This window comes from Bubalus bubalis, chromosome 6 (genome assembly GCF_019923935.1).
Source record: "Bubalus bubalis isolate 160015118507 breed Murrah chromosome 6, NDDB_SH_1, whole genome shotgun sequence".
Classification (NCBI taxonomy): Eukaryota; Metazoa; Chordata; class Mammalia; order Artiodactyla; family Bovidae; genus Bubalus; species Bubalus bubalis.
Window position 1 is genome coordinate 27,483,195 of NC_059162.1, and position 15,512 is coordinate 27,498,706.

At 41.5% G+C, this 15,512-nt stretch overlaps 1 protein-coding gene across 4 annotated transcripts in view; it reads right to left on the minus strand.

Moving 5' to 3' along the window:
• SLC22A15 (solute carrier family 22 member 15) overlaps positions 1 to 15,512 on the minus strand; it is a 102,561-nt gene that overhangs the window by 14,781 nt on the left and 72,268 nt on the right. For all 4 annotated transcript variants that reach the window (XM_006058678.4, XM_044944509.2, XR_006551717.2 and 1 more), the window contains 2 exons: positions 14,488 to 14,628; positions 7,434 to 7,519 (listed from right to left, as the gene is read on the minus strand). In XM_006058678.4, the coding sequence (XP_006058740.3) occupies positions 7,434 to 7,519; positions 14,488 to 14,628 (227 nt within the window). The remainder of the gene's footprint in view (positions 1 to 7,433; positions 7,520 to 14,487; positions 14,629 to 15,512) is intronic.

The window sequence follows — 15,512 nt, forward strand, 5'->3', positions numbered from 1 at the left end:
GGGCCTGGAATTCTCTTTGTGGAAATGTTTTAAACTACCAATTAGATATCTTTACTGGATAAAGTGGCTATTCAGCTTATCTTTGTTTCTATACAATTTGGTAGTTTGTATCTTTCAAGGAATTTTTCCATTTTGCCTAAGTCGAACTTATTGGCATAAAAATGTTTATGCCAATTTATGCCAAAACTATCTCCTTATAAAAGCCTAAAATTTCTATAGTGATGTCCCTCTTTCATTCCTGATATTGGTAATTTGTGTCCTCTTTCTTTTTCCTTTATTAGTTTCAGTTCAGTTCAGTCACTCAGTCGTGTCCAACTCTTTGAGATCCCGTGAACCGCAGCACGCCAGGCCTCCTCGTCCATCACCAACTCCCAAAGTCCACCCAAACCCATGTCCATTGAGTCCGTGATGCCATCCAACCACTTCATCCTCTGTCATTCCCTTCTCCTCCTGCCCTCAATCTTTCCCAGCAACAGGGTCTTTTCAAATGAGTCAGCTCTTCGCATCAGGTGGCCAAAGTATTGGAGTTACAGCTTCAGCATCACTCCCTCCAATGAACACCCAGGACTGATGTCCTTTAGGATGGACTGGTTGGATCTCCTTGCTGTCCAAGGGACTCTCAAGAGTCTTCTCCAATACCACAGTTCAAAAGCACCAATTCTACGGTGCTCAGCTTTCTTCACAGTCCAACTCTCACATCCATACATGAGCACTGGAAAAACCATAGCCTTGACTAGACAGACCTTTGTTGACAAAGTAATGTCTCTGCTTTTTATATGCTGTCTAGGTTGGTCATAACTTTCCTTCCAAGGAGTAAGCGTCTTTTAATTTCATGGCTGCAGTCACCATCTGCTGTGATTTTCAGTTCAGTTCAGTTGCTCAATCGTGTCTGACTCTTTGTGACCCCATGAACCAGAGCACACCAGGCCTCCCTGTCTATCACCAACTCCTGGAGTCCACACAAACCCATGTCCATCGAGTTGATGATGCCGTCCAACCATTTCATCCTCTGTCGTCCCCTTCTCCTCCTGCCCTCAATCTTTCCCAGCATCAGGGCCTTTTCAAATAAGTCAGCTCTTTGCATCAGGTGGCCAAAGTATTGGAGCTTCAGCCTCAACATCAGTCCTTCCAATGAACACCCAGGACTGATCTTTAGGATGGACTGGTTGGATCTCCTTGCAGTCCAAGGGACTCTTAAGAGTCTTCTCCAACACCACAGTTCAAAAGCATCAATTCTTCGGCACTCAGCTTTCTTTATAGTCCAACTCTCACATCCATACATGACCACAGGAAAAACCATAACCTTGACTAGATGGACCTTTGTTGGCAAAGTAATGTCTCTGCTTTTTAATATGTTGTGTAGGTTGGTCATAACTTTCCTTCCAAGGAGTAAGCGTCTTTTAATTTCATGGCTGCAGTCACCATCTACAGTGATTTTGGAGCCCATAAAAATAAAGTTAGCCACTGTTTCCACTGTTTCCCCATCTATCTGCCATGAAGTGATGGGACCAATGCCATGATCTTTGTTTTCTGAATGTTGAGCTTTAAGCCAACTTTTTCCACTCTCCTTTTTCACTTTCATCAAGAGGCTCTTTAGTTCTTCACTCTCTGCCATAAAAGGGTGGTGTCATCTGCATATCTGAGATTATTGATATTTCTCCCAGCAATCTTGATTCCAGCTTGTGCTTCTTCCAGCCCAGTGTTTCTCATGATGTACTCTGCATAGAAGTTAAACAAGCAGGGTGACAATATACAGCCTTGACGTACTCCTTTTCCTATTTGGAACCAGTCTGTTGTTTCATGTCCAGCTCTAACTCTTGCTTCCTGACCTGCATATAGGTTTCTCAAGAGGCAGGTCAGGTGGTCTGGTATGCCCATCTCTTTCAGAATTTTCCACAGTTTATTGTGATCCACACAGTCAAAGGCTTTGGCATAGTCAATAAAGCAGAAATAAGATGTTTAGCTAGAGGTTTATTGATTTTATTGATCTTAAAAAACCAGCTTTTGGTTTCATTGGTTTTTCTCTATTATTCTCCTGTTTATTTTTTATTGATTTTTACTTGTATACTTATTATTTCTTTCCTTTTGCTTTCTTTGTGTTTAATTTGTCAGTCTTTTTTTTTTTTTTAATTTGCCTTCTAATTTCTTAAGGGAGATGCTTAGATAACTGATTTGAAAACTTCCTTTTAAAAAATGTCTTATTTTTGGCTGTGCTGGGTCTTCGTTGCTGCACATGCGCTTTCCCTAGTTGCGGTGAGCCGGGATAACTCCTGGCTGGATGGGCCCCAGGCACGCCAGGCTTTAGCTAGTTGTGGCACACGGGCTTAGTAGCCCCGCGGCATGTGGGATCCTCTCGAACCAGGGATTGATCCCATGACTTCTGCATTGGCAGGCAGATTCTTAACCACTGGACCATGCGGGAAGTCCCCTCTGATACTTTTTTAAACTACACTAATTTCCCTCCAAACCCTGCTTTACTACATCCCACAAACGCGATACATTGTACTTTGATTGTTTATTTTAAAATATTTTCTAATTTCCTTTGTGATTTCTTCTTTGACCCATGTTTTTTTCCGAAGAATGATTTTTAAAATCCAGGATCTGAGGATTTCCTGATATCTTTCTACTACGGACTTCTAGTTTAATTCACCTTTGGTCAAAGAACTTATTTTTGTAAGAGTTCAATCCTTTTAAATTTATTGAAACTTGTTTCATGGCCCAGAACATAGTCTCTCTTGGTACTTGTTCTGGGCGCACTTTCCAGACAGAATGCATATTCTGCCGTTTTAGGGATGTGTGTTTGATAAATGTCAATTAGTTCATGTTGGCTGTTTAAGTCTCCATATCCTAATTCTTTTCTGTCTACTTTTTCTATCAGTCATTGAGTCATTATAAGTATCTAATTATAATGGTGGATTTGTCTATTTCTCCTCCCACTTCTGTCCATTTTGCTTTCTGAACTTTGATTCTGTTATCAGATGCACACACAATCAGGACTGTAATATCTTTCTGATGAACTGACCACTTTTTCATTAAGCATTTATAGTTATCATCAAATCTGGAAAGTAGTCGACCATAATTTTTGCAAGTATCTTTTTTTTTTTTAACTTTCTCCTTCTTAGGTTCCAATTGGATACATGTTGGGTTTGGTGTTATCCTATAACTTTTGTTTGTTTCATTCTGGAGTGTGTTTTGCTATGTCTTCCTCACTGATTTTTTTAAAAAATTTAATTTATTTTTGGCTGCACTGGGTCTTCATTGCCATACTTGGGCTTTCTCTAGTTGTGGTGAGCAGGCTTCTCATTGTGGTGGCTTCTCTTGCCGCAGAGCACAGGCTCTAGGTGTACAGGCTTCAGCAGTTGCAGCTCACGAGCTCAGTGGTTGTGGTGTATGGGCTTAGTTGTTCTGCAGCATGTGGGAACTTCCCAGACCAGGGATTGAACCTGTGTCCCCCGCACTAGCAGGCAGGCTCCTGACTGCTGGACCACCAGGGAAGTCCCCTCCTCATTCATCTTTTTCTCTGTTTTTCATCTCAGTCACTGCTTTTATTTTCATATACTGTATGTTTCATCTCTAGATGTAACGTGTGCCTCTTTTTCTATCTTCTGTTTCTCTGCCCATTATGATCATGCTTTCTTCTGTCTTTGTAAACATATGGCATACACTTATAATGCCTGTTTTAAGGTTCCTGCCTCCTCATTCTATTATCTGTGTCATTCTTGGTTCTGTTTCTATTGACATCTCCCCTTGTTGTGGGAGATACTTTCCTGCTTATTTGCACACCTGGCAACACTGACTGATGCCATAGGTTATGAATGTCACACTGTTAAATGCTAGATTATGTCATATTCCTTTACATATTGATGCTCTTCTTGCTAGAATGCAGTTAAGTGACTTGGAATCACCGTATCCTCTGAGTGTTTGAAGCGCTTTTCGAGCAGGCTCTGCTATAGCAGAATAGCCTATCATGTTGGGTTACTTTGGCCCAGGAAGTCTCACCCAACACTCCACATTTGGCTAAAGAGAACACAAACCAGGCGTGGCCCTACATTCCAAGATTTGTTCTACTTGTTCCTTCTGTTCCAGCCTCAGGAGCTTCCTCAGACGCATGCCAGATCCGAAAGCAGCCAAGGGCTCAGTGATCTTCTGCAGATCTCTGGGGTTCTCCCTAAATAGATCTTACTCCTCTCCAGGATTTTGCCCCAGAAAATTCCAGCTATATTGGCCTTCCCAAGCTTTACTATCCATCTTCTCAATTAGGCTCCTGCTTGGCAGGCAGATTCTTTACTGTCTGAGCCACCAGGGAAGCCCTTAATCAAGGATAGCGATCAGGTAAAATGTATGACGACCAATCTGTGGAATACATTAGTGACTACTTGGTAACACTGCCCCTGGGGAGAACATCTACTTAGAGGCCAACCAGGGTGCAAATAAGTACTGAACAGACACACAGGCTAAGGAACGCCAAGCAATCTATTTTCTAGCTTACTGGCTGTCTCTTCTAGAGGCACACCTATGTCTGTGCCTCAGACACTGAGCACCACAATCATACGCAAATGCTAAAAAAGAGCTGGGAGGTAGAGGGCCACTTAAGTTGGCAGAAAGGAAAGAGTGAATGTATGCTTGATAAGGAAAAGTGAGGGCAAATGAACAGAAAAGCAGTAAGAAAGTGAGTGGTCACCAAGCTCATGCACAAGATGTTAATAGAAGTTTCTGAATGGCCAGGTCTCTTTCTTCATATACAATTACTGGAATTTTCGTAACAGGTAGCCTAAACCTCAGCGCTTTGAAAAAAACTGAGCTTTAAAAGAAAGCCATCAGAATATTTTAAAGAGTAAATATGAACGGTTCAAAGAAAGTTTAAAGAACAAATATTTTTAGCTCAAAGTAGAGAAGACTCAGGAATAGCTTAGATGACTTCCTGCAAAGACAGAAAGGATTATGCAAAAAAGGGGTGACCATATGTTCACTATCTCTAGTGATGAATAAAATGAAAGGAAATGGGCTCCGTTGTAGTGGAAGAGGCTCATTCTAACACTGTAATGGCTATTAAAAATAGAGACAATTTGCGAAGGAACATTACGGAATGTCTTTCTCTGGAAATCTTCAAAAATAGACAACATCCACTTTTCTAAGTGTGTCAGAGGAATCCTATTCCCAGGGCACATCTGTGGGTGTGTGAGACTCTGCTGTGCTGTTTGTTACTCAGCATCCACCAAGGGCACGATCCATGAGAGGCTCAGCTGCTCTCTTAGGACAGATAGGAAGTGAGCAGACAGTGATGATCAGTCTAGTCCAGAGACCACAAATCTGCATTCCCTTTGGCTCTGTGTAGAAACGGCTGTGTGTAGAGTCCCACCGTGTGGGTTACCTGGAATTCAGATATGTGGGAGAGAGGAAAGACATGAAGTGGCCAGGCTTGCCTAAGGTGTGACAGCTTATAGACGCACTTAGAGCAACAAGGAAAAGTTTCTCTCTATAAGAGATGATTACAGGTAGAAAACACCTGAATTTCCAGGTTGTCTATGAAAAACAGAATCTGTTGAACTGAAAACTGCAATGATTTGAAGACCATCAGTGTCTCATACTAGACAAACAGAACTGGGCACTTAGTTCTCCAAGCTCAAGGCAGGACCACAGTAGAGAAGTTTCTCCTTTTGCTAGCAGAAGCACAGGTGACAACTTTCTTAGAGGTGAGAGAAGTAGGCAAACGTATTGAATTCTCTAGTTTCCAGGATTCCATGAAAATCACTGTAAGGCTGTTCTAAATACTGAGTAAAATCCTAACTAGAACCAACAGTGCTCTGGTCTTAAGGCACAGAGCCTCAGGCAGCAGCCAACAGCACAGCAGATGTAGCGGGGGCTGCAGAACTAGGGCACGTGGCCTTGGCGTCTTCAGTGACCCCTGAAGAGAAGCCATCACCAAGGCAGCACTTAACACATGATATGCTCTGACAGGAAACGAATTCTTCAGCTGCACTTCTAGCAGTTATCAAAACTTTATGTAAGGGTGAGCCTGGATGGGAGGGGAGTTTGGGGAGAATGGATACATGTATATGTATGGCTGAGGCCCTTTGTTGTCCACCTGAAACTATCACAACTTTGTTAGTTAGTTATACTCCAATATAAAATAAAAGGTTAAAAAAAAATAGAATTACTTTCAAGCAACAATCACACAAAAAAGTTTATGTTAGAGAGTTCCCTGGCAGTCCAGTGGTTAGGACTCAGAGCTTTCGCTGCTGGTGCTTGTATACTAAGTCGCTTTGGTCGTGTCCAACTCTTTGCAAACCTATGGACTGTAGCCCTCCAGGCTCTTCTGTCCATAGGATTCTCCAGGAAAGAATACTAGAGTGGGATGCCATGCCCTTCCTCAGTGGCTCTTCCTGACCCAGGGATTGAACCCGTGTCTCCTGTGGCTCCTGCATTGCAGGCAGATTCTTTACTGCTGAACCACCAGGGAAGCCCAACCTGCTGGGCCTGAGTTCAATTCTTGGTTGGGGAACTAAGACCCTATAAGCTGCCCAGCTTAGCACTCCCTTAAAAACATTTATGTTAAAACCATTTCACAATGATTCTCACCTAAAGAACAAGTGCCATGATGGAGCCCTAACAAAATCCAAAAGCCTCTAAAACAGGGTTTGCATTGTACCCTAAGCCCCAGAAGCAGAGAGTTCATTATGACCCATTTCTTATCTTTGAAAATCACTGCTAAAACCACAGTTCTTGATGCAATAGAGGGCATGCCTCAGGTGTGCTACAGCAGAAAAGAAATTGAGAAACAGCATTATCTATAGAATTTCTACAGAAGGGCAGGAATCATGTTAGAAATGAATGCCAAAGGGACTTTTCTTTAAAGCTGTGTTTACATAGCAACGCGACAAATATAAAAATAGCGGCATTTCCTAAGGATGTTTTATTCACACTTTACAAAAGACTGAGAGAAGGTCAATCATCACCAATATTATTCTTATTCTGCTCTTGCTATTATCAGGGCGCCTTGGAAGTACTGATGGGGACGCTGAGGGGTGCCAAAACCACCGTGGAGGACCAGGGCCTCTCATCTCCAGTCTCGTGATTGGCTGGACCGAGGAGGGCAATCTGCAGCCTTGGACAGAGTTTCCTTCTGTACAGAACTAAATGGCCCTCATCATCATCAAATAAACAACTCTAACAACACCAGTACTGCAGTCCAGACACCCCAGATGGTAGCTTAATCGCCTGAAAGAATTAATAGTGCACCTCTAAGCACATTATTCACCCAGAGAATAGTTTAGGCAATGGCAAGAATCTGGCCCATTATACCCCACACAATTGCTAAATAATATGCAATCACAGAAATGAAGCATGGCATATGGTAATCTCTCCACTATATTGAGATTCATTGTAATAAAAGTGCTGTTCAAAACCCCCATGTAGAAACTGGAAAGGCATACCTTTCTTTTCTGGAAGAAACATGACAATAAGACAAGCCAGTCCTCCGAGGCACAGAAATGCTGCCAACGTCCGCTTCCGACCAAACCTAAATAAAACAGAGAAGTTCACGTCTCTCTAGAGAAACTTACACATTCATTTCCTCCATCCTCCAACCTTCCTTTTTAACTGTCCCCATGTTTATTACATGTTCATCTTTTCTTAAGGAGTGGGTAGCAAATGTGACTGACCAAGACATGACTTAAGTAGCCATCACAAAGCAAAGGAAAACCACCTGGATGGCAGGATTAAATGATGTGTGTGGGACAAGAACAGAGAACCATTCCATCTACTTTTGTGAGTGCTTACTATGTTCTAGGCACTATCGGAAATGCTTTCTGTCTCTATCATCTTTCTTAATGCTAATAATCAACCTTTAAGACATGTGCTTAAAGGTTCTCCATCTTCTAGAGAAGAAAACTGAAACATGGAGAATTTTAGCTCATTTATTCATTTTCTGGTTATTTGTATCTTAAGCAGTTAAAATTTTATAGACCTCTTTCTTAAAAAGACAAACAGAAGGAAATCTCTTGTTAGTGTACCAGAATTAAGTGAAATTCATTGCACACTTTCTTGGGAGACTTGAAAGAAAGATAAGAACATTCACAAGCCTTCCTTTACCAGGCAATATGCTAGGTCCTCTGTGAGGCGCTGCAATGTTATTCGGTACTTTTATGATAATTTTTCCAGGGGACTTTCATAATCCCTGGTTTAAGGATAAACACATCGAGGAACGTAACTTCTCTAAGTCATTACATTAACACATGGCTAAGATAGGCCTGCCTGACCCCCAGTGTGGCGCTCCTTCCCTCTGCCTCAGGGTTTAATCCTGACTCCAGTGGTGGCAGCTGGGGGCAGGGAAGGATGCTAGTCTCCAGGTTATTGTGCTTAATTTAACAGTCAGTGTCCAATGTCTTTCAAATGATAGGCATCATTCAAGGCAGGCATTAGGGATTCAAAGACATACAGGACACCCCATGGACTATGTCCTTGTGACACTGTATGTGGTCATCAGAGGGGGGCACAGGAAGCTACAACAGGAAGAACACCTGAGGGGTGTCTGGCCCCCCGAGGACGCTGGGACGGATTTCTGAATACGCCCCCTGACTCAGCCCTGGGACCATGATGTGAGTACACTCAGGCATGAAGAGACGGGTCAGCAGAGGCAACTGGGCCCAACCCCCAAAGAAAAGCCCTTCAATTGAATGGAATCTAAAACTGCCTTTTAAAATAAGCTGACCTCAATACTCACAATGATAGTATCCAGTGCATGCTAAAAGAATGCTGTTGTTTTTTTTTTTTTTTTTAATAAAAATGATGACTTCTAGAAAATGATAAATGGTATAAGCCAATTGATTTCTAGCTCACAATTTCCAACTGCCCTGGTCAGCGGTTCAGTAATAGAAGGAATCTGAGAAAGCCAAGGAATGAGTGCTCTATAAAAGAACTTTTAAAAAATATTTCAAAACGGTGCTCACTGACTATGATTGGCAAAAGCAGGATCTATTCTTCCCATCAACAAAGTCTGGTGGGACTTAAGAGGAAAGAAAAGTCTTTCTCATTCCTCCAGTTCTTTGTCTTATGTGAGAGCTTCTAAATGACCATGAGTGGGTCATGAAATTCTAATCGGGTCATGGAGTTCTACGTATGTCTAGCTGATATTCCCATGTGTTGGGATGAACGAATTACACACAGCCTACTCAAAAACAGTCAGGTGGTAACGTCTTTTAATATTGGGTTAAAAATCTATGAAGACCTAAATAGATATTTCTCCAAAGAAGATGTGCGGATGGCCAATCAGCATAGGAAAAGATGCTCAACATTGCTAATTATTAGAGAAATAATAAAAACAACCAGATATCACCTCCCACCAGCCAGAATGTTCATCATTTAAATTCAACAAATAATAAATGCTGGAGAGGATGTGGAAAAAAGGGAAACTTTTTCTCCATAGCGGCTATGGAGAACAAATTGTTCTCCATAGAGGCTATACCAATTTACATTCCCTCCACACTACTGGTGGGAATGTAAATTGGTATAGCCGCTATGGAGAACAATATAGAGGTTCCTTAAAAAGGTAAAAATAGAGATACCATATGATCCAGCAATCCCATTCCTGGGCATAAATCTAGAGAAAAACAGAAGATACCCTGCACTCCAATGTTCACAGAAGCACCATTTACAGTAGGTAAGACATGGAAGGAACCTAAATGTCCACCAACAGATGAATGGATAAAGATGTGGTACATAAATAAAATGGAATGCTACTCAGGCATAAAAAGGAGTGCAATAATGCCATTTGCAGCAACATGGATGAACCTAGAGATTATCATACTAAGTGAAGTAAAGTCGCTTAGAGAAAGACAAATAGCATGATATCACTTACATGTGCAATCTAAAATATGATACAAATGAACTTATTTATAAAACAAGAACCTAGATATTATCATACTAAGTGAAGCCAGTTACTTAGAGAAAGACAAATATGATATTACTTACATGTGGAATTTAAAATATGACACAAATGAACTTATCCACAAAACACAGACATAGAGGACAAACTTATGGTTACCAAAGGGGAAGGGCGGGGAGAGATAAATTAGAGGAGTTTGAGATTGGCAGACACAAACTACTATATATAAAATAGATCAACAACAAGGTCCTACTGAGAGGGTAACAGGCACGAAGACTAGGGGTCTCCAAATGGAGGAAACAGGCTGCAAGTGTCAGACGTGTTTTATCTCTCTCTTAAGCGGCAGGAGGAAACAAACTGCAGGGTCTCAGATTTTTCCCTTCTCTACACAAAATTAAAAGGAGGTTTCTCTTAAAATTCTGTGTTGCCATGATGACAACCTGGTTCCATCTGAACTTAACTTTTCTCAAACCTTGAGCTAACCTATGCGTTTTTCTTATGTAAATGTTTTTCTTAAGCTATGTTAATGAACTACGAATTTACCCTAGAGTCTGTCTTTCTTCAAGTCCTGCATAAGACTCAGAACCAATAAGGGCTCAACAAACCAGTATGTTTTACTCATACAATTATTCTCCTAATCTATGTTAATGAAACTATATATTTGCTTGGAAACCTGCCTTTCTTCAAGATTCATATCAATCATTTTCTGGCACGGGATGATTCACCATGGCGTAGTCAATAAAGCAGAAGTAGATGTTTTTCTGGAACTCTCTTGCTTTTTCGATGATCCAACGGATGTTGGCAATTGGATCACTGGTTCCTCTCCCTTTTCTAAATCCAGCTTGAAGTTCATGGTTCACATACTGTTGAAGCCTGGCTTGGAGAATTTTAAACATTACTTTGCTAGCATGTGAGATGAGTGCAACTGTGCGGTAGTCTAAACATTCTTTGGCATTGCCCTTCTTTGGAATTGGGATGAAACTGACCTTTTCCAGTTCTGTGGCCACTGCTGAGTTTTCCAAATTTCCTGGCATATTGAGTACAGCACTTTCACAGCATCATGTTTTAGGATTTGAAATAGTTCAACTGGAATTTCATCACCTCCACTAGCTTTGTTCATAGTGATGCTTCCTAAGGCCCACTTGACTTCACATTCCAGGATGTCTGGCTCTAGGTGAGTGATCACACCATCATGATTATCTGGGTTGTGAAGATGTTTTTGGATAGTTCTTCTGTGTATTGTTGCCATCTCTTTTTAATATCTTCTGCTTCTGTTAGGTCCATACCATTTATGTCCTTTATTGTGCCCATCTTTGCATGAAATGTTCCCTTGGTATCTCTAATTTTCTTGAAGAGATCTCTAGTCTTTCCCATTCTATTGTTTTCCTCTATTTCTTTGTACTGATCACTGAGGAAAGCTTTCTTATCTTTCCTTGATATTCTTTGGAATTCTGTATTCAAATGGGTATATCTTTCCTTTTCTCTTTTGCCTTTAGCTTCTCTTCTTTTCTCAGCTATTTGTAAGGCCTCCTCAGACAACCATGTTGCCTTTTGCATTTCTTTTTCTTGGGGATGGTCTTGATCACTGCCTCCTCTACAATGTCACAAACCTCCATCCATAGTTCTTCAGGCACTCTATCAGATCTAATCCAATGAATCTATTTGTCATTTTCACTGTATAATCGTAAGGGATTTGATTTAGGTCATACCTGAATGGTCTAGTGGTTTTCCCTACTCTCTTCAATTTAAATCTGAATTTGGCAATAAGGAGTTCATGATCTCAGCCATAGTCAGCTCCCAGTTTTGTTTTTGCTGACTGTATAGAGCTTCTCCATCTTTGGCTGCAAAGAATATACTCAATCTGATTTCGGTGTCGATCATCTGGTGATGTCCATGTGTAGAGTCTTCTCTTGTGTTGTTGGAAGAGGGTGTTTGCTATGACCAGTGCGTTCTCTTGGCAAAACTCTGTTACCTTTGACCTTCTTTGTTTTGTACTCCAAGGCCAAATTTGCCTGTTACTCCAGGTGTTTCTTGACTTCCTATTTTTGCATTCCAGTCCTCTATAATGAAAAGGACATCTTTTTTGGGTGTTAGTTCTAAAAGGTCTTGTAGGTCTTCATAAAACTGTTCAGCTTCTTCAGCGTTACTGGTTGGGGCATAGACTTGGATTACTGTGATACTGAATGGTTTGCCTTGGAAACGAACAGAGATCATTCTGTCATTTTTGAGACTGCATCCAAGTACTGCATTTTGGACTCTTTTGTTGACTATGATGGCTACTCCATTTCTTCCAAGGGATTCTTGCTCACAGTAGTAGATATAACGGTCATCTGAGTTAAATTCTCCCATTCCAGTCCATTTTAGTTCACCAATTCCTAAAATGTCGATGTCCACTCTGCCATCTCCTGTTTGATCACTTCCAATTTGCCTTGATTCATGGACCTAAGATTCCAGGTTCCTATGCAATATTGCTGTTTATAGCATCAGACTTTACTTCCATCACCAGTCACATCCATAACTAGGTACTGTTTTTGCTTTGGCTCTGTCTCTTCATTCTTTCTGGAGTTATTTCTCTACTGATCTCCAGTAGCATGCTGGGCACCTACCGACCTGAGGAGTTCATCTTTCAGTGTATCAGAAAAACATCTAAGTGTAAGTAAGTAAGTGTTAGTCGCTCAGTCGTGCCCGACTCTTTGCGACCCCATGGACTGCAGCCCACCAGGCTCCTCTGTACATGAGATTTTCCAGGCAAGGATACTGAAGTGGGTTGCCATTTCCTTTTCCAGGGGATCTTCTCAACCCTGGGATCGAACCAGGGGGTCTCCTGCACTGAAGGCAGATTCTTTACCAACTGAGCTATACTTTTATTGACTACTACAATCACAACAAACTGTGGAAAATTCTTGAAGATATGGGAACACCAGACCACCTGACCTGCCTCCTGAGAAATCTGTATGCAGGTCAAGAAGCAACAGTTAGAACTGGACATGGAACAGATTGATTCCAAACCAGGAAAGGAGTACATCAAGGCTGTATATTGTCACCCTATTTATTTAACTTATATGCAGAATACATCATGCAAAATGCTGGGCTAGATGAAGCACAAGCTGGGATCAAGATAGCTGGGAGAAATATCAATAATCTCAGATATGCAGATGGCCCCACCCTTATGGCAGAAAGTGAAGAAGAACTAAAGAGCCTCTTGATGAAAGTTAAAGAGGAGAGTGAAAATGCTGGCTTAAAACTCAACATTCAGAAAACTAAGAGCATGGCATCTGGTCCCATCACTTCATGGCAGATAGATGGGGAAACAATGGAAACAGTGATAGACTTTATTTTTCTAGGCTCCAAAATCACTGCAGATGGTGACTGCAGCCATGAAATTAAAAGACACTTGCTCCTTGGAAGAAAAGTTATGACCAACCTAGGCAGCATATTAAAAAGCAGAGACATTACTTTGCCAACAAAGGTCCATCTAGTCAAAGATATGGTTTTTCAATAGTCATGTATGGATGTGAAAGTTGGAGATAAAGTAAGCTGAGTGCCAGAGAATTGATGCTTTTGAAGTGTGGTGTTGGAGAAAATTCTTGAGAGTTCCTTGAACTACAAGGAGATCAAACCAATCAATCCCAAAGGAAATCAGTCCTGAATATTCATTGGAAGGACTGATGCTGAAGCTGAAACTCCAATACTTTGATCACCTGATGTGAAGAACTGACTCACTGGAAAAGACCCTGACGCTGGGCAAGATTGAAGGCAGGAGAAGGGGACAACAGAGGATGAGATGGTTGGATGGCCTCACCGACTCGATGGACATGAGTGTGAGTAAGCTCTGGGAGTTGGTTATGGACAGGGAAGCCTGGCATGCTGCAGTCCATGGGGTCACAAAGAGTTGGACACGACTGAGGGATGGAAGTGAACCAACTCACCTGTGCCAATGTTATCTCAAAATGCATGTTGTGGGTGAGGGACCTGGTGCCACTCTGAGTTTTGAGACATTTCCTTTCTCTAATTAGCAGCCTGCTGATATAACATACTGCTAAAGGCTAGCAGGTGAGGAACTCTTTCTGCCCCCTTCTGACGTCTGTCAGAAGCTTTGTCTTATCTCTTTTATACTTTAATAAAACTTTATCACACAAAAGTTCTGAGCGATCAAGCCTTGTCACTGGCCCCAGACTGAATTCCTCTCCTCCAGAGGCCAAGAATCCTGGTGTCTTTCATGGCTTTACTTTTCATTACTGTATGGCACATGGAACTATATTCAATATCTTGTAATAAACTATAACGGAAAAAGTTATGAAAAAGAATATATATATATATGTATAACTGAGTTGCTTTGCTATACACCAAAAACTAACACAACACTGTAAATCAACTATACTTCAATTAAAAAAAAAAATCTACACAATAACTCATAAACTTGAAACCCAAGGAATAATGCACTAAATAATGAATTCTCACTGTGTCTGGTCTGAAAAGAATTCTGATCATCATGGAATACTTAGCAGATACTGCATATGGACAACGACAGTAACATTTGGGTGTTTATGCATGTTAGTGTATGTGTCCTCTACACGGTACATTTCATATCCACCCATACTCACCATCTTTGGTTAATCAAGTAGATGCAGACAGGGTAAGATGGAATCTCTATGAGGCCAGACAGGGCTAAGTTGGCATAAATGTTTCCACCTAGATCACCTGCACTCAGAGTGAGGCCATAATACACCAAGCTGCACACGAACCTGCAATTGGGGGTGAAAGACAAGAAAGACAATGGGAAAGTCCATAAGAATTTGTCAGAAAAGGTTAAAACACTGGTTCAAATAATGCCCTCTGTCTCAAAGAGTAAGTTTGACTCCCTCATTAGGCTTTCTATCCTAATATAATTTCTATACTAGGACAAAATAAAAAAAATAAAATAAAGGGGCCTTGGAAATGTTGTGAGCTACGTCTAGATGCTCTATAAAGCAAACGAGTGGCCAGGCCCTGACAGAGAAGATGCCATTAGTGCCCTCATTACACACTTCTGCATTTATTAGGAGACAATGACTCTATTTTAAATTTATTTAATTCAACTATTTATAAACACTTGCCCTAAGCAGTCATTGTGATATTATGAAAATGACTCTACAAAAGAACTCCTAGGGACAGGCCAATAGGGGATGGTGTTGAGAACACATGCTAATAAGTGCCTGAGTCACCAGTGGGTGGCCTGCAGGCCAGAGTGACAGGGACTCTAACACCTGGCCAGAGTCTCAACCCCTCCTGGCATTCAGCAGGTGCATATGCTGCAGACAGCCACAACAGGGAAGAGAAGACGAGGCCGTGGCAGAGGCAGGCTCCTCTAGGACTATCAAAGCCCAGCACTAATTTCTGCGCAGCTTTGCCGAAACATCGAGGCAGCACCCCTTGCGTGGCAGATATTGTGCCAGGCATGCAGCCTATGTCTTACAGCCCAGAAGCTACACTGGAGAAAAGGCCATCCTGAAACTCCAAACTGGGGAGTAACAGGAACTTCTTCCAGAGTGAGGGGAATACAGCACTCTATGCTTATCCACAGGGGATACATTCTAAGACTCCTGGTGGATGCCTGAAACCATCGATAGGATCAAACCCTTTATGTACT